Source organism: Gastrolobium bilobum, unplaced genomic scaffold, assembly GCF_033153095.1.
Source record: "Gastrolobium bilobum isolate Gb01-03AN ecotype WA unplaced genomic scaffold, APGP_CSIRO_Gbil_v1 utg5129, whole genome shotgun sequence".
Taxonomy (NCBI): Eukaryota; Viridiplantae; Streptophyta; class Magnoliopsida; order Fabales; family Fabaceae; genus Gastrolobium; species Gastrolobium bilobum.
The window spans coordinates 142,241-164,236 of record NW_026897155.1 but is presented as its reverse complement, the minus strand read 5'-3'; the positions used below and the strand labels follow the sequence as shown (position 1 = coordinate 164,236).

Below are 21,996 nucleotides of genomic sequence, written 5' to 3'. Positions count from 1 at the left end.
TGTTGTTGTTGTTGAGACTGATGTTGGGCTTTGTTGCCTTATTTGGGTGAGCATGGGAGTTGTCCATGCCACTATGTTGTTAGTACTTTTGAGTTGAGTTGTATAAACTATTAGATGGTCCAGTCTACGTATTGTAGTTCCGTGACTAGAGACTCATACTTATGTTTTTTAATTAATGAGGTTTTTCAGTTAGCTGTTTATTGCAATGTATATACAGGCGATGTTTTGAAAATGTGTAAGTAATCAAGTTGGTAATGATTAATGACGTCATAATTGAGAAGAAAAAGATATTCCGCATTTTTAATTAAGCGCAGCTTAATACGATAGTATGTTAACATTACTGGATATATATGGGGTGTTACAGGACTTAAATATGGGAGCAGAGGCTCTTTTTCTAATTAGGTCATCTGTGAAAGTGATTGTTGGGGTTTCTTTGGGTGCAGAAATTTGCTCAACCCAAGAAAATGCGTTGGCTTTGAACGATGAAAGGTTTTTCTGATATGAGTCGGTTTCAAAACAGAGAAAAACACAAAGAGATGCATGTGGGAAGAAAAACATAGAGTAAACAGAGAAAATAAATTTCCTGATATGATGCTTCTCAGCCCCAAAAAAAAAAATTCGCCCCCTTCCCCCAATCCTGGCTCCGCCATTGATGTCTGCCCATCATGACGGTGGAGTAGGGCTTCGTGATTTATGTTCGACTCGTTGTATACGTATAATTAAACTATTTTTTTGGTTCAAGCGATAAAAGATTTCAATTTTTTTTATAAGGAAAAGTTATATTTACACACTTTTTGTTTACAAACTCTTACAAATTATATTGTGTCTTATCGGTAATAAATAGTGTAATTTATAAATTTTATATAAAAAAAATGTTGGTCAATATAATCGTCCTTTTTTTTATAAGCTGCAAATAGCCGGAGAGTTTTTATCTCCTTAAATAAATTCATAAAGCTCAACTCAAATTAATTGAAATTTAATGTGACCTTCGAATGCAAAAATTATTTTTTCTCCATACAATGTATCTTATGCTCTACGTTATGGTACTAAAACAAATTAAATGCACCTCATAACAGAAATAAACTTTAAAGTAAGTCAAGTAATCTAATAAATTATAAATCAATTTTTTAATAACTAAATAAGTTATTTTAAATAGCATATATGTTTTGTTTATTAGTTGGTAGTTGATTCTCTCTATACATATTTATTTATTCAATTTTCATACAATATACATTTTTAATCAAATATATAAAAAATAATTTACTATAATTTTTTTTTGGGTGGTTAAATGAGTATAAAATTAAAACTTAAGTCATTAATTTTAAACAGCTCATAAATCAAAATCATGCAAGTATTCTTTTGAAATTGGATCTAAATTAAACCGCACTCCATTTAGCAGAGTTTATTTCCATCAAGGGATAGAAGGTTGGAAAGAACTCTCTCCTTTTTATGTTGCAATAAAAATTTGAATTGGGTTGCAATTTTCTCCCTGGCCCGTAAGAAATGAAAATATAATAGTCCAGAAGATTTATTAGAGCTCTCATATGTATTTTCCGACGCGGCCCAAATTCCAAGCTACCTCTGTACAGGAGGATAAAAAGAGTCACCAAATCCAAAACCAGCCCTTTTAATTAGTACACCTTTACCAAGTTGTCATTTTCAATATATATCCTTCGTTGTTAAGAAACTTCATGATTCGTTTGGTCGGTTGACATATGTATCCTTGAACCATGATGTAATGGAGTTGATTCGATAGGATAGCATAAGTTATTCCCTGTCAAAAAAAAAAAAAAAAACAGCAATTAATAATACGGAGGGATAAACGTGCTCATGTAACATTTTTTTTAATTGAACAATTAATAAAATTAAGATCATAATCATTCAAAAATGAAATTTTGGTCAGTTAACCATTGATTAGTGTTTGTAGTAGAGAGATTTAATTATTTTTTTTTTTTTTTTTTCAAAAAAGAAAAAAGAAAAAAGAGTAAAGAGTAGAGAGATTATTAAAGGAAAAAGGAAAAGACAAAAAAGGTTTGGTTGGCAGTGACATAGCCAGACGTGGATCTCAGGGCTGACCCTGAGCGCGTGTTAGTGAATTTGGATTGTGAAGCAATGAAATGAGGGATATAAGAGAAACATATGAATTTATAACAGACCATCTCTATCTCTCGAACACAGACGCACTCTCAAACTGAGTATATATAATAGTTGTTGTTATAAAGGATTAATTGAGAAATTGGAATTGAGATGAGGAACCCGGGTTCAACAAATAAGAAGAAGAATAGTAATGGTGGTGGTGGCAGCAGCAGTAGTACTATAACTCCATGCTGCATTAAGGTGGGTTTGAAGAGAGGGCCATGGACTCCTGAGGAAGACGAGGTGTTAGCCGATTATATAAGGAAAGAAGGAGAAGGTCGTTGGAGAACACTTCCCAAGAGAGCTGGCCTCCTCCGCTGCGGCAAGAGCTGTCGCCTCCGCTGGATGAACTATCTCCGCCCTTCTGTCAAGCGCGGCCAGATCGCCCCCGACGAGGAAGATCTCATCCTCCGCCTCCACCGCCTCCTCGGCAACCGGTATATCTATCTATCTATCTATCTATCTTCTTCTGCTAGCTAGGGTTTCTCTCTCATCAACAATTTCCCATCGATCGCAAGTACCATTTCTTAGTTAGGGTTAGGTTATAGTCATATATATCTATCTATCTATTAACTAGCTAGGGTTTACTGTACTTACCCCATTTTTTCTCTCTCTCTCTCTCTATATATATATATGGCTTCGTTTTCCTTAATTAATAATTGATATTCTATTCTAACAATTAATCAGATCGAATATTACTAATAATTGTATATTCCAATTAATGTAACATAACAGATGGTCTTTGATAGCTGGTAGAATACCGGGAAGAACAGATAATGAGATAAAGAACTACTGGAACACACATCTCAGCAAGAAGCTCATAAACCAAGGGATTGATCCAAGAACCCACAAGCCTCTCAACCCACCATCTATTCCTTCACCTTCTAATCATTCATCCAAAGTACCCAAACCCCCAACCGCCAAGGTTCACCAAACCCCTTCTGCTCTCCATCATAATCATCTCATTACTTCTCTCCATCATCATCATCATCATGATCATGAACAACAAGCTCCGACAGCTGGGAATATCGTAACTAACAACAATCTTAATCCAGCCGATGATGTCTCTACAATGGGCTTAATTAGAACCAATGATCAACTACTTACCCCAAACAATGAGGATTATGATGATATAAATTATTGTTCTGACGATGTCTTTTCTTCCTTCCTCAATTCATTGATCAATGAGGATGCTTTTGCTGCCCAGCAACACCTGCAATCAGCACTGCCTTCTGATGATCATGATCATGATCCTTTGATTTCAATTACAACTGCATCTGCGACGCCACCCTATGCCGGCCTTGGTGTTGTCTGGGAATCGCCACTCATGTCTGCTACTTTCAGCCAAAGTGACCCTAACCCCAAGAGGGTTCTTGATCACGATCAAAAGCATTTCTCAAATATGTAGTGCATGTTGATTACTTCATCAAATTTAATAGCTACCAAGAGTTCAACTACTGGGATTTATATATATATATATATATATATGTATTAATTTTGTCATGTATTCCTATATTATTATATGTTGTACTTTAGCTGTGGATGTGTGTTGGATTTGGTGTTCCATATCATGCATGTTTGCCTCTTGTTGGTCTTGCTGTATACAGTTTTATTAATGTATTAAGATTTGTGCTTTTTTTTTTTGTGGACATTAAGATTTGTGCTTTAATTATAGTGTTTGCTTAATTTATTTATGTAAGCTGGAGTGGATCGAAATCTTTTGATACTACTAGTCTCTTACAATCAAACTTACTTCTTTATCGTTTAAAAGACAAACTTCTTAATAGTTTAATTTTGACTATTAATATAAACAGAAAAATGTTTCTCCATATAAGTTATCTGCATTTTACTTACAAAATGACATAGTTTTGGTGTTGAAATATTAAAAAATTATAATTATAAAGAATATTATAACTCTGAAATAAATTAATATTACAAAAACACCTTGATTTCTGCCCTCAAATGACATCGTTTTGGGCTTAATCCAGATAACTTAATTATCTGCATTAACTGCAGAAAAAACAAAAAAAAAGCTTAATTTACATTGTTATCTAACGATATATTGGTATAACATTTAATGAATTTGGTAATATATGTAAGATGTTAAATTCATTACAAGATGTGATAATACTTTATTACATAATAGTATATAAGAATCTTCAAGGCTTCACTCAATATAAAAAGTATATAAAATCTTTTTTTAAAGATGTAGAATAATGGGAAACGAAAAGTATGAAGAATGTAGAGTTGTACCTCATTAGTTCAAATGTGACGGATTTATTTGATAATCATATGTATAATATAACCAATGCATGTGATGTATATTTGTGTTGGAGGTAGAGAAAATCTATAAATAAATATGACATTATTATATTTCTTGACACACTTGATACAAGGCTAAAGTCTCCTATTTTTAATATGTATATATAAAAAAGTTCCATTCATACTAAAGCTATAAACAGTCTGAGATTTCATCTATAATTAATTACTACACCATAGCCTTAATTATATAATGCTTTATTTCTTTGAAATAAATACAAAATGCATATACATGCATGACTATCCACACAACTCTTCAATTTCTAATTATTACTTTTAACAATTTCGTCAAGACTGAAAGTATCAATTTACCTTCATCTTCACATTTGAAAGCACATATTTGCATTCGTGATCTTCAGTCTTTTTCTCAAAGGATTCCACCTCGTTATCTGGTCTGTTTTGATGTCGTTATCGCCATTATTTGCTAAACACTAGAATATGAATGTTGATGATCTGTGTAGTTTCTTGAAGTTTGCATTCCCTTATATTGCCTTTGTGAAGAGGTTAGCTCGGTGGAAACAGCTCTTCTAGCTGAACAAAGTTGAAGAGACACAAATCATTCTTCTTCTTCCTTATTTAACACAAATCATTCTTTACATTGTCAAGCGTAAGTACAAATCAAGATCCACATTAATCTCATGAGTGGATTATATGCTCTTGGAAAAGCAGAAGACAAATCGGTTTTAAAAAGACAATTTCCGAAGTTAAAGTTAAAACCTCAATTATAAAGAAGCAAGGCATCTACAATATCGAGTAAAGTTTTTAAAGAATAAAAAAGGTTTTGCAAGGCTTGAATACCTAAGACGATTCTCTTTTTTTATAGAGTTCTAAATTATCTGGTCAGTGTTGTTTTTTTCTTATAAATGTCTACATATAGCATGAGGTAATTGGTAGAAGTGAGGGTGCTGAGTTTGTGAGAAAAATAGAAACACGTATAAATGGAAGTTGACAAGGTGTCTGTTTCTCATGAGCATATTTGTAATAAGTAACCTGGAAAAAAAAAAAGTTACTCCAAATAAGAAAGCCAAAAATTGGTTTGTATGTATACATAAAGAGATAGATCCTACTTGTTTTTTTTTTTTTTTTTGAAATATTTCAATCATTTCATTGCTTAGAGACTAGTCTTCGGGTCTCGAGATTAAAATTTTAAACCGATGGTATTAGGGAGGATCAAACACATGGTCTCACTCCCACCTAATCAGTTTTTTGGCGTCAAGCTACCATTATTTGGTCCTATTTGTTATACATTCAAGATAATTTCATTCAAGATATTGAATATGCCTGTCGTGATAGTACGTACACTTCTGCATGCTCTAATAAACACACCATGTCTGAAGTTTTTCTGCCTTTTTAGCATAATTAGAGGTGCAGTGTTTTGAGATATAATGTGAAGCAATAACTAATGTCATATACTGGAACATGTTTTAAGCACCATATATACATCGGAAAGAAGTATTCTGTATTTCTACTTTTTATATTTAACTTTTCTGTTATTTGCGTATGGCAGCATAGCTTAAGCTAAGTCTTTCTCTCTCTCTTTTTTTTATATTTCTAATAAACTATTTAGACTCGCGATTACTCCAAATCTTATACCTAGCTAGAAGACTCAAATCAATATATACGAAGCAATGAAACCAGCGTCGAGTCAATAGTTCCTAGTTTTTGTGTTAAGAAAATATTTCTACTTTATGTAGTTTTTTTTTTTTTTTTAAGTATTCTGTAACTAAGTAATAAGGGCAAATGATCTCTCTGGTCAATGGAGATCCAGTGAGCTCAAAAGGACATTATTTTGAAACGAAAATCAAGATATTTTTGTAATTTTAATATATTACAGGATTATATTAGTCTTTATCTTTATAATTTTTTAATCTTATAACTTCGAAACGATGTCATTTTGAGCTCGATAACTTTATCTCTAATAAATAGAAAAATACTTTTCCAAACAATAAAGTGAAGTATTAAAAAATAATATATATCAGCCTTTTTAAGAAGAGATTTCAGACATACCTCACGGATAGAAGCATTGATATTTGAACAGTCACAAGGTTTTCGCTATATCTCGTGCATTGCCACTCACTATGATTGCTTCTCATGTATCTATTTGTATTATCCACAAAAGTATGCACATTAGTGTTATATATATATATATATTTATATATATTTTGCTCATAAATGTTAAGAACTGATGAAAATTTTTACTAAGTAGGTTTTGAAGTATAGATCCAGAAAGCAATAAAACAGTCAATATTATTTTATAATGTTAATTTTAGTATGGAAGCTTCTTTGAATCCAATCTAGCTCGCTTATTAGCGCCCTTCTGTTTTGTATGAGTACTGTAATTTTCTTTAATAATAAGTGGTTAATATTATCCATATGACACACTCATTTAAAATATAAAATTCAATATACGTGGTAAGATATTATTTATTAATTAAAATTATTGTTATCTTTATTTTATTAAAAAAACAAAAAATTGTTTTTTTAATAGATGTCAATCGGTGTTCAAAATTTTAATAAATCTGTCTAATCCAATAATGGGTTTGAATGTTAAGCTAATCAAATGTATTTTTGAAGTTCATGATAAAAAAATTAATGATCACTCATAAAGAGATAGAACTCAACTATGATAAATGTAAGCATGTTTGGATGCATTCAAATCCATACTAAGAAATAGCACCAAAATATCCATAGGAAGAAATAGGATGTCCTGAACCAAGGTTCATCCCTATGTTACTCACTACCCATTTATGTAAGTTCTCTCTCTCTCTCTCTATATATATATATATATATAGAACATGATATTCTTACACCGGTGTAAGAGTTAGAAGTCTTACACTCAATCTTGACCATTGATCCACTTGTATCCAATGACTCATATTATTAAAAAATTAGAGCTCTTAGATATAAGTGAGATCAATGGATAAGATTGAGAGTGTAACTTACACTGGAGTAAAATGTTCTTGTCCATATATATATATATATATATATATATATATATATATATAGGGGAGAGATCATTTGACTCTTACTCTCCATCTTAACCATTGATTTCTGTCCATCCAACGGTTATACAGAGCAGTGGCTAATGGTCAATGGAGGCTTGCATTTGAGGAAGCTATCTTTCAGGTAATCTCTTGAATTTCCTCTGATCATAACCCTATTCTCATTTCTCTATTTAAAGATTCAAATTCTTGGGAAAATAAACCTTCCGTTTCTTCCCTCTCTGGCTGGAGCATCCCAATTTCAAACAGGTGCTGGATGAAAATTGGAAAAAAGAAGATGACACAGCTGATAACCTGATTGAGCTTGTTCCCATTCTTCGAATTCAGAACTGGAACAACAATACGTTTGGCGTAATCACCAAAAAGAAAGCATCTATCCTTCGTAGACTGGATGGCATACAAATAAGCCTGGAGAATGAAAGCAACATCTTTTTGGAGAACCTGGATATAGAGCTTAGATCTGAACTTGAGGAGATTCCGGATCTTGAAAAGCAACTGTGGTACCAAAACTCCAGATATACCTAGATTAGGGACGGGGACCGCAACAAAAAATTCTACCATACCTCTGCCATTTCGAGGAAAAGAAGGAATAAAATTTCGGCTCTAAAAAATGAAGCAGGAATTTGGATCAAAAGCGAGTCAGCTCTCAAGAGGATGACCACCAACTTCTACATTAAACTTTTCTCTGAAGACCAACCCACTAGAAGTTGGAGGACTACAGTTGTGAACTAGCCCCAAATTGAGTTGCATGAGATGCAGGATCTTTGCAAACAGGTCCTTGATGAAGAAATTAAGTCTTTTATCTTCCAAATAGGACCTAATAAGGCCCTTGGACCAGATGGGTTCCTTGCGGCCTTCTTTCAGAGCAACTGGGGTTTCTGTCTGGTAAAGTGCATCATGATATCTGGTTTCTCCTCGACAATCCGAATGAAATTCACAGGTTCAATGAGACCTTGCTTGTCCTTAACCCTAAAATTGAGAAACCAGAAAGAGTGGATCAACTCAGACCTATAGCTTTGTGCATTGTGCTGCACAACTACAAGGCTCTCACCAAAATCCTTGTCAACCGTCTGAAATCGGTGGTGAAAAAGCTTATATCTCCATTTCAATCAAGCTTCATTCATAGGCGCATCATTCATGACAATATGATCATAGCTCAAGAGATGACTCACTTAATGAATAGGCTCACAGGTAAGAAGACTTACATCTCTATTAAGATAAACCTTGCTAAATCTTATGACCACTTAAATTGGGGGTTTGTCAATAATATTCTGATTGAAGCAGGAATTCCATCTCATTTTGTTAGTGCATTAGCACCTCTTCCAAGTTCAAGGTAATGTGGAACGGTAGTTCTTTTGGGCAATTTTTGCCTACTAGGGGTATTCATCAGGGGGACCTATTCTCTCCCTACTTATTTGTTCTCTGTATAGATAAACTCTCCCATTTGATTACTGAATCTGCCAGAAATAACTAGTGGATTCCCATGAAGGCTGGGAGGAAAGGTCTGTCTATATCTATTCTTATGTTTGCAGATGATTTAGTTCTTTTTGACGAAGCTAGCATAGGCCAATTAGAAGTGATGATGGGCTGCCTGAAAGAGTTTTGTGATATGTCTGGTCAATTGGTCAACATAGAAAAGACATTGATCTATTTCTCTCGTAATACTAATCCCTATGTTAAGGAAGCAATTACCCAAGCAAGTGGCTTCAAGGCTGCTAACTCATTAGGAAAGTACCTAGGGGCTATGCTTTAACATGGTAAAGGGAAGAGGAGGGATTATTCCAGTGTTCTCAATCGGGTTAAGTCTCAACTATCTAGCTGGAAAAGCCAACTCCTTTCTTTTGTTGGTCGAGTAACCCTGGTAAATTTTGTTCTAAGCACAATCCCAGTTTATCATATGCAATATGGTTCCCTCCCCTTATCGGTTTGTAGTGAGTTTGAGCAAATCCAACGTCATTTTATATGGGGAGACACTCTTGAGAAGAAAAAAATGCATCTTGTGGCTTGGGAAACGTTGTGCAAGCCTAAGAAAGTTGGTGGGTTGGGCATCCATAATCTCAGGGCCCATAATTCAGGCTTCTTACACAAAGTGGCATGGAGAATGATCAACAACAAAGAAGCTTTATGGGTGCAGGTTTCTTTTTGGCAAATATGAGAGGAACCTTGATCTTAGAAGACAAATCAAGGTGCAACCCTACGACTCCAACCTTTGGAAGGGAGTGGGTCGTGTGTGGAACGATTTCCTCACCAACCTCCAGTGGGATGTTGGTTGTGAGGAAGATATCCTTTTCTGGCAAGACATGTGGACACACTTTAATAGACCTCTTCTCGATTTTGTTTCAGATACCTAACTCCCTTTTGATGTAGAAACCAAAGTAGCTGACATGGTGGATCATATAATTGGGGACTAGAGATTTGAGGAACTTAACAGAAACCTTCCCACGGAGGTGATGCAGTCCATTCGTGCCATCCTCCCTCCTTCGAGGGAAGGGGTGAAGACAGTTTGACTTGGAAAAGCCATGTGCCTCAAAAGAATATGGTCAAATTAGTTTACAATAATTTGATGGATTTTGATAAGCTTGATCTTGACCCAACCTGGAACCATATTTGGAATTGGAAAGGCCCTCAAAGGCTGCGTTCTTTTGTTTGGATGGTGTATCATGGTCGCATAATCACAAAAAATCACATGGGCAAGTGGGGAGGATCCTCATTCTGCCATGTTTGTGCCAATCAAGAGGAAAACATCTCTCACGTGCTTCGTGACTGTAGTAAGGTTGTCCCTCTCTGGTCTGCTTGGTTCTCAGGTAATATCCCTTCCGATTTCTTATCCTTATCTATTGGGGATTGGATAAAGAAAAATTTGAGTAATGATTGGCCTCATAACCAACTCCTTAACTAGAAGGACATCTTTGTGTCATCCATTTGGTTCTTGTGGAAATGGCGTAATAATGAGACACATGACCCATTGTTCCCAAACCAAATAATCCCATTATTATAATTTCTTCCTTCATTGGAGATATCTATAGCTGTCATATTAACAGGCCCTTGACCCATAACTCCCTCCTGCTGCTTTGCCGAGAGTTACCTGGTCTGCTCCCCCTCAAGGTTGGTGGAAGTTAAATGTGGATGCCTCTGTCAAGAAAAACCCTGAGGTAGCCGCATATAGTGGCCTTATAAGAGATGCTTTTGGCTCTTGGATAACCAATTTTTTGTATAAAATTGGGATTTGTTCTCCCCTCATTCCTGAGTTATGGGCCATCTACATAGGTCTTTGTGTTGCTTTGGATAAAAAGGCTCAATGCCTTATGGTTGAAAGCGACTACCTCTTTGTTGTTCAACCTATAAAGTTTGATAAGGAAGATTGCTGCAAGCATCAACTTGTTAACAGCATTAAGAGGTTGTGAACTCTGGATTGGCATCTCAAATTCAATCATGTGGGAAGGGATTGTAACTTGGGTGCAGACCATCTTGCTAAGCTTGCCAACTCTGGCAGTGAGTCTTTCCTAATGCTTCCTGAGTGTCCTGCTGAGATGAGCCCGTTTTTGGACTCTGTCTCCTCTCCAATGTAGTTTCTTTCTTTTGGTTTGCCCTTTTGATGTACAAAAAAAAAAGAGAAAAAAATACACACAGAGATAGAAAGGGAGAGAGAGACGGTAGTTAGAACTTGGAAGTGTGTGCACATGCCACGTTTGAGGTCCCAGAATAGTTGTCTCTCGCCAGAGCCAGTCAGCTAGGAGCTAGCCTAGGATGGCTAAACTTACCAAACAAAGGGAAACAGAGGATCGACAACCATAAATTGTTTAAATGAACTATGAAAAAGTGTGTATCATTTCAAAGGATGTAAAATTGTGTTATTTTAAGTGAGAGAAAGAGATAGATAAAAGGGAAGAGAGAGTGGACAAAAAAAATGTGGGTCTCACCTCTTTGTGAGAGTGAAATGACGCAAGTTGTATCATTTAAAAAGAAAAATACTTTTCCCATAAACTATATATCAGGAACTATATATATATATATATATATATATGAGAAAAATGTTTGTCATTTTAAATGACATAAAGTTATGTCATTTTAGGAGAGAGATAGACACAAAATAAAAAAATTTATTTAAAATTTAAATTAAAAAAACACCCACTTTCTCTCTTCCATGATTTTCATTTCTTGTATCTATCTCTTTCCTAAAATGACATAACTTAAGTCATTTAAAATGACAAACATCAAACACACTCTCTCTCTCTCTCTCTCTCTCTCTCTATATATATATATATATATATATATATATATATATATATCAGAACTTACATACATATATTACTGATATTACATCAGCAGGAACAATTCGACAATAAATTTGTTAGATTGAAATTTAACTTGATTATACTAAATAGACGAATAAATTTCAGACACCCTATAGTCTTTAGGTCTGCTGTTGGAATTTTTTTTTTTTTTTTGTGAGTTAGTCAGATTCATGTTGAGTTCACATAAAATATCAAAATCTATTTACCAAAAAAAAAAAAATATCAAAATCTATTATTCATTAGTGCCTAAATTAGGAAAGCATGTACATATCTATATAGACACTTTGATAAATGTTAAATGTCTGTATAGACATTATTTCATAAAGAAAATTATCAATTACATCCTTCGGAGCAGTTATAAAATCTGACTATTCTCAATTGATGGGAGGTGACAACTGACAACTGATCTAACAAAAATGTCTTCAACTAAAAGTCTCAAACTACTAGTCTTTGCCACCAACAGAAATATTTGATTGGTAGATGATTTGCTTCAAATTTGGAAACTGTTTTGACCGTCTAGTTGATTTTTTTATTCTACATACGGAAATGGTACTATGTCTATTTGATTTTACAGTACAATTTATGTTTGACAGAAGTTAGTTCCCTACTTTGTGACCCAAAAACAAGACTTTATTTTTCTGTTTTAAAATAATATTGTATCTATTATTAATTTAATACAGCCAATTAAATAAATATATATATAGCTTTATTAATCTCATGCAATACGAGAGAAACTTGTTTATGCTATAGAGACAATCATGTGTGAAATCCACCCATTATAGAAAAATAAAAAATAAATAAAAACACGGAAATCGATATATGTGTAGGAGAAAAAAACATTCTCCTACAACATAAGATTATATTTTCCCGTATATATATGGACTTGTCGTATCAAGTTATTTGAGATACTTTTATCTCCAGCTACTAAATCATAGTCATACAAAAATAAATTAATGGTGATAAAAAAATAAAAAAAATAAAATCATAATTATTTAAAGATGAATAAATTAATATAATAAAATAAATAAATAAAACAACATAATTTAAGATGATAAAAAATAAATATATGTCAAGAGAGTTAAAATATATATATATATACACACACCAAAATTCTACAATGGTTGTACAGTCTTAATAATTACATTTTGTTTTTTTCTGTTCAAATTGTACAACCATTTACACTCTGCAGTGCTATAACAAATTTGATTTTTTATATAAAAAAAAATTAGGATAACTTCTATTGACCTTTTTTTAGGTAATCATGTATTTATTTCTATTTTGTTATATATTTATTGATTTTATGTATAAAATTAAATTATTATTTCCTTCTTTAATTAGTTATTTATTCAACCAAGAATTTTAATTTTTTTTAGTCTATTTAATCAATGCTCAAATTTCTTCAATCAACGCTAACACAATGAGATATTTATAAATCACAAACAAATTAATCTTCTATCAGTTACATTAATTTTTGAGATTTTTAAAATTAATTTTTTATCATCAGCAAAATATATTTTTATCAATTAAACTAACCCCTTATAAATACTTTTTATTTATTTTTTATTTTTTATGTTTAACCTGTATTTCATATATACATTTAATGCACGGAATATTCTATATTGTTGAACTATTCCCATGATAGATCAATCAATTTTTGTAATTAAGAAAAACAAAACAAAACGGTTGCTATATATTTTTGATAGACCAGTCAATTCACCTTTATGTTTGCACTCAATATATAACCATCGACAGCCTCTTAACCTTCATAGTGGACGATAACTGATGCTATGTATGAATGTAAATTAGTTAGGTTATTCGTAAACTATTTAAGTTTGAGTTCTCAAATGTTTGATTAAACTTCGAACCTTAGAGTCAATTATATAAATGAATCAAGCTAAGTTTCATAAGTTTGATATTAATAATTCGTGTAAGTGTGTATATATAAAAGGAATATAATTTCTTATGAGACAAAATTATACGCACACATAAAAAAATAATTAGTGGGGTTGGATATGTGTTCGATTCCCGCTGAATGCATTCTTGGGGAGGGGGCTGAATCTTTAGCCATCACTGTTCCCCCGCACTCCGGATTAGTCCCATAGCCGGCTCAAAGAGTCGAAGCTCGTGGGGATACCGGAGGGAGTCAACTCGTCTCAAAGAGATAATTAGGGTTGGGTAACTAAAAAAAATAATAATAATAATAATTAAGTGTGACTCATTTATTTTTATTTTTTTTATCTTCTTCTCATTGGATCTCCCCTACTTTTATGTGTGTGTATGAGACAATTTGTCTCATGCACATATATAAAATGACAAAAAATGATAATTTCATTTAAATAAAATAATATAAAAAATAACAATATTTTTATATTCTTATTACTTAATAAATTATAATTTATATAGAGAATCATAATTACCTAATTTTTCATATTCAAATATTATTTTACTTTCATTCTCTTCTAATCTTTATTTCCTCTTCTAATATAAAAATATTTAATAAGTAATAAACTAATAAACTTGAAAATATTTCAATAAAAAAATTGATAAAAAAGGAAATAATTAAGTTCCAACCAAAATAAACAAGTTTTCATATTATTAAGAAGTTAATTCCAAGTTTTAAATTTGGCTCCTTCAAATAAATGAACAAAAACTAAGCATCACTGTTTTTTTTTTTAAGTCAGAATTGAGTTTTATCTTTGAAGTGCTTGACTTGTCTTGAAATTGACCATTATACCCCTAACTACTGTAGTCGTTGGTGTTCTCAAACTACAACTTTGCCTTGCCTTACTGTCAGCGTTAGTCTCATTTGATTACTATCGCTATTGACTTTTCCAACACAATTCTAATTTAGTTTAGAATTATAATTTTATATCTTAATTTTTATTAGTCCAAACCACAACAAAGATTATTCTTAATTAATTAGAATTCTGACAAAATTAAAAATGAAATTGAAATTTTAAATTATAATTCCAATTTTATCCTACAAACGGATTCTAATATATCTGAATTAGTTTATTCACATTGCATATCTTGTTATATTCATGCAGGAGGAGAAGCAGAAACAAATAACGATCAAGGTAAATAGTAATTATTGCCCAAACGAAAAGATAGGAATAGCTCATATATGCGTAGAGTTGGAAAATTAAAACACAAACACAAGTATTAACGAAAGTATGCGTTTAATTAATTAATGCGTAATGCATAATAGATAATATAATTGAATGACGGAGACTCACCGGAAAACATGTAACGGGGGTCGGAAAAATCAAAGTTGGGCGATATTCATCTCATGGTTGGAATTCACGCATTTTCTTTTGAGAGTCCTCCCATCTTCATATACTCTCCCAACCAATACCAGCTCAATTTGGACTCTCCTTTTAAAAACAAAATATTGGATCGTTCAGTGGCGTTGTATATAATGTGGAGAAGGGAAAGTTGAGGAGTGATGAATTTATTTTTTTCTGATAGTCTGTTTGGTGACATGCAGGCATGTATGTATGTTTATCATAGGAGCAGCAGAATATCTATGATTTAGATTTGACCGTTAGATTGGGGTGGGGGGGTCCTGGTCCTAAACTAAGAAGGTAAGATTCATTGACCAAATCAGTGACGAAGACCAACCAAACGTTCTTAGGACCAGCCGAACAGCCAAACCAACTTTCCTTTCGGCATTGTTCGCAGTGGCAGAGTCCATGAGCAGCACCATAACAACTCACGCACAATACACGCCATCTAAGGTTCTAACACACCAAGTGTCATATCCATTATATTAATATTTGATTAAAGCAATGTTGAACTCAACTAACTTATTTTTTTTTTAAAAAAAAAAAGTGAAAATGGAATAATATATTGGTATATAAGCGTTTATTAAAAATATGTAAAAACTAAAAATTTAAAGTGAGAGGGAATTGATTTAGGATAAAAAAAAATAGAAGCCGAAAATATAGAAGCTGTTTCTTAACACTTGAGATCATAAGGCAATTTTTTCTTAACAGAATATCATATTTATTTATTTTCTTCTTTCTATCCCATTATTTATATTTGTAGGGTTTTGAATTGTGAGTTATGTTAAGCAACGTGGTGTGTGGTGGAGCACAGAAATGGAGTGATGATGAGATAGAAAGAAGAGAAGAAAAGTGAAGAATGAGTGGAAGTGGAATCAGATAATGTAATATGGCATTCGCATCCACCAGCACCACTCTGAGTCTTAGTCTCAGTTTATGCTCTCGCTACCCAAAACCAAAACCAAAAGCTTTGTCGTATCCCAAAATCCATTTTCCCCAACCGAATGGGGTTGTCAGATTTTCCACCTTTAATCATCAAATTGTTTCCAATTTAAACAACCAAAATACAGAGATCCACGTTCAAACCAGGTAATTCTTATATATTTTGCTCCATCGTCATCTTCATTTTCTTTTGATATCGCGATGTACGTTTGTTTCCAAAGATTTCAGGTTTTACTCTTGTTTTTCTTTGTTTAACACTAAATTCTCATACCTTTCGTTTTCTTCTTCTGCCATGTACTTGTAGCATGTGGAATTGGAGGGGTTACTCTATTCGCTATCAATATTCTGGGAACAATGGCCCTGCACTACTTTTAGTGCACGGTTTTGGAGCGAACAGGTCTACGTTTTTCATATTTTCCTTCTCATTATCACATGCGCCATAGGTATTTGTTAAATGCACAAATTGCTTCATCTTTGAAAATGTTCAATGTTTATTATGCTTTGAAATCCAACTCGTCTAAACTGCTACTAGCACGTAACAACATTAAATTTAAAATTAGTTATATTCATGTAAAATTTACATTTCTACTGGAATGCTAGCAAATTACTACACAAGTTGCTGTAAAATGTACGACTCTGAAACCCCCTGCACCTGGACCTGGACATGGTTTCCTTAATTCTGAAATTACGTCACTAGCTATTCCTCCTAAAAAAAAAAAAAAGCATCTACGCTCATGACTCATTGATCAAATTTTATTTCCATTTTTTTTTTCGTTTTCTTATCGGAAAGTGCATCTGAGTCAGTAAGAGCTAATAGATAATTGACTTCTGCTCTTAAATGAAGACTAATAACTTCCTATATGGGCTCTTTGTTTTGTTCAGTTAATCTGCATATATAATCAGGTATTTCAGAATTCTGCATTGAGTATTAAACTAGACAAAATTTAGGTAAAACAACACTATCGTTTCCATGAGTCTAAGAATTATAAGGATCTCCGGTGGTTGAAAGCTGAAACTTGTTTCCTTTGCACAAGGAACAATGAGGAGGCCTGTCCTCTGTTCCTGAATCATTTGCTGTCTAGATATCTACCAGACATTTGTTTTAGAAACTTGTCTATAAGCATATGCCTGTCACATGTTATATAAAATGTTTACTGTATATAAGTTCTATAGTTAGTCTGTTTTTGTACTGCAGTTATCCTGACTTTGTGCCACAACGTAATTGAGAGTGCACTTCATTGCAGTGACCACTGGAGGAAAAATATTTCAGTTCTTGCAAAATCCCACCGGGTATACTCTATTGATCTTATTGGATATGGATATTCAGATAAACCAAATCCTCGTCAAATGGAAGATGATTCCTTTTACACTTTCGAGACATGGGCCACCCAATTAAATGAGTTTTGTCTTGATGTCATTAAGGATGAAGCATTCTTTATATGCAATTCTATTGGAGGTGAATTTTTTTTCAAGTGCCTTGATAATTAATCACTGTATTTTAATTTAGTTATTTTTATTTATTTATTGTTGCGAGCTGAGCTGTCCATTATTCTGATATTCTAGATATAATGCTATTACGAAGAATTTGTTCTTTACTTTTTCTGCAGGAGTTGTTGGTCTTCAGGCAGCTGCAGTAGCTCCACCGATCTGCCGGGGCATTTTCCTTCTCAATATATCTCTGCGTATGCTTCATATAAAGAAGCAACCATGGTATGGAAAACCTTTCATCAGATCATTCCAGAGATTGCTTAGGTACAAATGAAACAGAAGTTTCTTTATGCGGACTTTGCGGATTTCAAGCCTCAAGGAGAGGATTTACCATTATCATGTTCTATGTTGTAGGGATACTGCTGTAGGCAAATTCTTCTTTAAAACTATTGCAACAAAAGAATCTGTAAGGAACATTCTTTGTCAGGTACTCCTCTAGCTTAATAGTCAGTTTCTTCTCTTCAAAAACTTATGCTTTAAAGCATGCTGGATAGACAAACAGAAGGAAATGTGGGAGGATGAGACTGTTATTGGATTGGAATAAATCTGAATGAATCTGATTGTTAAGAACTCAAGTTTTTGATTACAGAAAATGGGAATAATTTCCAAGCACAGAAAGAGATTCACGGAAACAAACTCTTACACTCATAAAACTGAAACAGAAAACAAAGATATACAGTTAAACACTGCAAACACTTTGAGGGGCTGGCCTTCTACCTTCCCAAACCTCACTCACAATTTGTCTACTTTTCCCTTCTCCTCTCTTCTCCTTTTATCCCATTCTCACTACCCAAACCTGTTTTCTGCCCCTACCTACCTTGTGTACAGGTTGTTATGATGTACACTCACCATGTGCTGATTACACTTTCCTTGCACACTAACTTCCACAGCCTCCAATCCCCTACTTCTCTCCTTGCTCTTTTAATGTACACCCATGTGATGGGTGGATATCCATCATTGATGTTGTAAGCGGCCAGCTCCAAGGTGTATCATGCTTTGTAAGTTGTTGACAAATGAGGATTCTCTTACCTGCAGCTGTAATGGTTGTGTATGAATTACTTTTGACAGTGCTATCATGACACATCCAAGGTGACGGATGAGCTAGTGCAGATCATCCTTAGTCCAGGACTGGAACCTGGAGCGGCAGAGGTCTTTCTTGAGTTCATTTGTTACTCAGGTGGCCCTCTTCCCGAGGAATTGCTACCCCAAGTAAAGGTAAGCCTCCTCCCACCCCCAGGTGAGGAAGTGGGAGTAATGCAAGTGAATGTAAGTTTGACAAACTGAAATCCAACTAACATCAATAGCATGTGTAATTTCTCTTTTTCAGTGCCCGGTTCTGATAGCATGGGGTGACAAGGATCCTTGGGAACCAATTGAGATTGGAAGAAATTACAGAAAATTTGATTCTGTAGAAGACTTCATTGTCCTTCCAAATGTGGGACATTGCCCTCAGGTTCTCTCTCTCTCTCTCTCTCTCTCTCATGTGTGTCATGCTCATGCCCTTGCTTGCTCTCTATATACATGTAGAAAAGTTGAGTTAGCATTTTTTAAATGATGATTATTTTCCTTTTCCTTCCTTCCTTTTCAAAGCTAGTATTATTGACTTTGAGTTGAGTTGAGTTGGGAAATATATATTGCTAACATTAAGCTTTTACCACCATGTTAAGAATAGAAAACAGAGAAACCGTAGCAAGAGAAAAATGGATAGGGAGAGAGAGAATGCTGATTGTAGAATTTTATTTTGCGTTTGGTCTACACATCTATTTATAGTACAAGATGTTTAAATTACATTTGTACATTATACATCAATTTATCTGTAATCAACCTTAATTCCAGCATTCAGCAATCACACCTCAATGACCCTTAAGTTCAACAATGAACATTAAGTTATGAATGTTAACAAGAACTTAATCCTATTGGAAGATATCCGATAGTATTGATATGATTTTTAAGTTAAGGTTCCTTTACTACCTGATTAACCAGTTTCATGTGGTGGGCTCTCACTATCTCCTGGAAAGCCTTGCCAAAAGCACCTGCATTTGTCCTGGAATTTTGAAGCTCTAATTTATGATGTTGTCATTCGACTTAATTTATTTGCTTGGGTCAATGATATTATCCTAATACCATAGTTATAATCCCAAAACGACTTTATTTTGGGTTGCAGTTATCTCATATGGCTAGAAAAACACTAAACCCATGATTAAATGCGTAAGTCTTTGTCATGTTTTCGACCATCTTCTCACTTTATTAATTGTTCACTTCATGAAGGATGAAGCACCACATCTTGTGAACCCACTTGTTGAGTCATTTGTGGCACGCCATGCTAAATCCTCATCTAGTATCTCAGCAGTAAACTGATTCCCTGTAAGTCAGTTTGTTGATGCTCGCTACATTGAAATCGTGTATACATTTCTCCATTTGCTTCCATTAAAATCGAATTTCATTTTTTGTTCTGTATAAGCAATTTGTCCTCTTAGGTTACAAATTATAAGTGGTTGATAAATGTGAGTCAATTTATCCAACATAAATGCCAGCCTTAGTACCACATATAATTTTGTAATTGTCCGGAAACTAATCATTGTTCTCAATCTAGAATATATGGCCATTTTGTTTTTGTATTTATTTATTTTTGGGTCATCATCAATTGGATAGAAAAAATGGGTGTGATAGTCACTTTCCTCGAGGTATCCCTTGACTGACAGTCGAAGATTAATCATTTCGAGATGTGGAGATTATTGAAATGAGTTTTGCATCTACTAATAGAGTTTTTTTCATACACACAGTCAAAAATCGAATCCCTATCAGAATACTTAAGAGACTCAGTCATCTACCTACCGTATGTTTTATACACTTATTAACAGAATTAGTGACTTGTGGCGCAGCCTTAGAGGATGGAAACGTCTCATACCCACATAGAAGGAAACAAAGTAGATGATTGAATAGCTACTCGTACTGAAGATACCGATTGGGAACCTCGCTGGTTTGAAAACTCTTCAAATGGATGGCAAAGTTTTTTTTGCTGAAAGACAGTATGGGCAACGCTTTGCCCATAATGCTTTATATTTTTGTAAATTTAAAAAAATTTATTACAAAATTAAAAAATGAATCATCATTTCTCTATGTGTTAAAATTTAGAATAAAAGCAACTTATTAGCGATTGAATATGAATCATCAACTTTCAAGGTAATTTAGAATTTAGTGCATTTAATATGTCTAATAACAAATACAAGCAAATTAAAAAAAAAAAATCAACAGAAAGGGAATGCTATGCGTTCGAACAATATGTTGACATATGAACGATAACATTAAACAATAATTATTATAAATATTTATTCGAACTAATTTAGTCATTCAAGTTAAGGTAGCGTGAGCTGGATTAACTTGGAGCTTAAGCAGTTATTTGTTGGCAACCGGCAACCCAACATGGATTATGGGTTTGGTGGGTTAGTTGGCCATCTACTTTTTAAATATAGGGAAAAGTTCAAAAATCCGTATCACTTGCTCTTTATGTTTTTTTAATCACTTACCTTTCATGGTTTTTTTTTCATCCAAACATATTTGTAACACCGTTATAAATTTCACTAGTCTACTTATTTTACCCTTCTTTTACAGGATGATGACCAAAAAAAATAGAAGAAAAAATAAGATCAAATAAGTTTTTAACTTATAACACTTACACAAAAAATTAAAAGTAAAATAAAATAAAATGATCAAATATGTCTAAATCAATAAGAAGCAAATAGATCGAGGACAAAAACATAAAAGAAAAATAAGACAAAATATGTTAAAAACTTACAATAATGGAATAAAAGACTAAAAGTAAAAAATTTAAAATAATCTTATTCCAAAAAAAGAAAATAGACTGAAGATAAAAAAGAAATAGTAGTGTTTTAAAATCCAGACCGAACCGGGTCGACACAGGTTTGGATAACCCGGTGAGGGCACCAGTTCGAGTTTCTTCCTTTTAGAATTGGACAAAATATTGCATTTTTTACAGTGGTTGAGAATCGAACCCAGCCTATGAGTGTAAGTAGTGTTACAATTATCATTAGGTTACCATCAATTATTGGTCAAAATGCACCTTATAATATATTTATGGGATATATTTTTCTAATGTTGTAGGAAAAAATTACCTCATGTTGTAGAAATAAAAGTATAAGTGGGACCCACATGTAAGAGGAGAGAGAAAAAAGAGTGGTGGGACCCAACCTTTTTTTTGTGTGTAGGAGAGTTGTTTATCTCATGTAAAATGAGATAAACATAACCCTATATTTATTATACAATTTAATATAAATTTAATTAAATCGATGAATCAGTGACCCACCAGTTGAACAAATAACTTAGTGACCTAGTACCTCAACTAAGTCGATGACGGAGCTGAGTTTTAAAACACTAAGAAGAAAAAATAATACAAAAAAAAAAATAATTAATGCATTTACAATTGCACATGGCACAACCATTGATTGAAGACGTTTGGAGTCAAACAGAATTATAGCCCAATAAGTATGGCCTGCATGTTCAAAAATAGGA

At 33.4% G+C, this 21,996-nt stretch overlaps 2 protein-coding genes and 1 long non-coding RNA gene across 6 annotated transcripts; 2 read left to right on the top strand and 1 right to left on the bottom strand.

Moving 5' to 3' along the window:
- Positions 1–1,445: 1,445 nt before the first annotated feature.
- On the bottom strand, positions 1,446–15,225 carry LOC133304581 (uncharacterized). The gene is made up of 4 exons (XR_009750615.1): positions 14,989–15,225; positions 6,463–6,552; positions 4,768–4,986; positions 1,446–1,774 (listed from the first exon to the last, which is right to left on the bottom strand). It is a non-coding gene; the product is annotated as an uncharacterized LOC133304581 (long non-coding RNA).
- Positions 2,180–3,786, top strand: LOC133304562 (transcription repressor MYB5). The gene is made up of 2 exons (XM_061504607.1): positions 2,180–2,573; positions 2,872–3,786. Exons 1-2 carry the CDS (start codon positions 2,248–2,250, stop codon positions 3,542–3,544), a joined length of 999 nt encoding a protein of 332 aa, XP_061360591.1. The 5' UTR covers positions 2,180–2,247; the 3' UTR covers positions 3,545–3,786.
- A 585-nt stretch (positions 15,226–15,810) lies between the features above and the next one.
- On the top strand, positions 15,811–20,607 carry LOC133304565 (pheophytinase, chloroplastic). 4 transcript variants are annotated; one of them, XM_061504614.1, is made up of 9 exons: positions 15,811–16,125; positions 16,283–16,375; positions 17,223–17,434; positions 17,586–17,730; positions 17,821–17,893; positions 18,535–18,681; positions 18,794–18,919; positions 19,735–19,830; positions 20,250–20,607. In XM_061504614.1, exons 1-8 carry the CDS (start codon positions 15,926–15,928, stop codon positions 19,822–19,824), a joined length of 1,086 nt encoding a protein of 361 aa, XP_061360598.1. In that variant the 5' UTR covers positions 15,811–15,925; the 3' UTR covers positions 19,825–19,830; positions 20,250–20,607. The 4 variants fall into 4 exon arrangements, with proteins under 4 accessions (XP_061360598.1, XP_061360597.1, XP_061360596.1 ...); XM_061504613.1 differs by having other exon boundaries at positions 20,349–20,605; XM_061504612.1 differs by lacking the exon at positions 20,250–20,607 and having other exon boundaries at positions 19,735–20,122.
- The last annotated feature ends 1,389 nt before the right edge of the window (positions 20,608–21,996 follow it).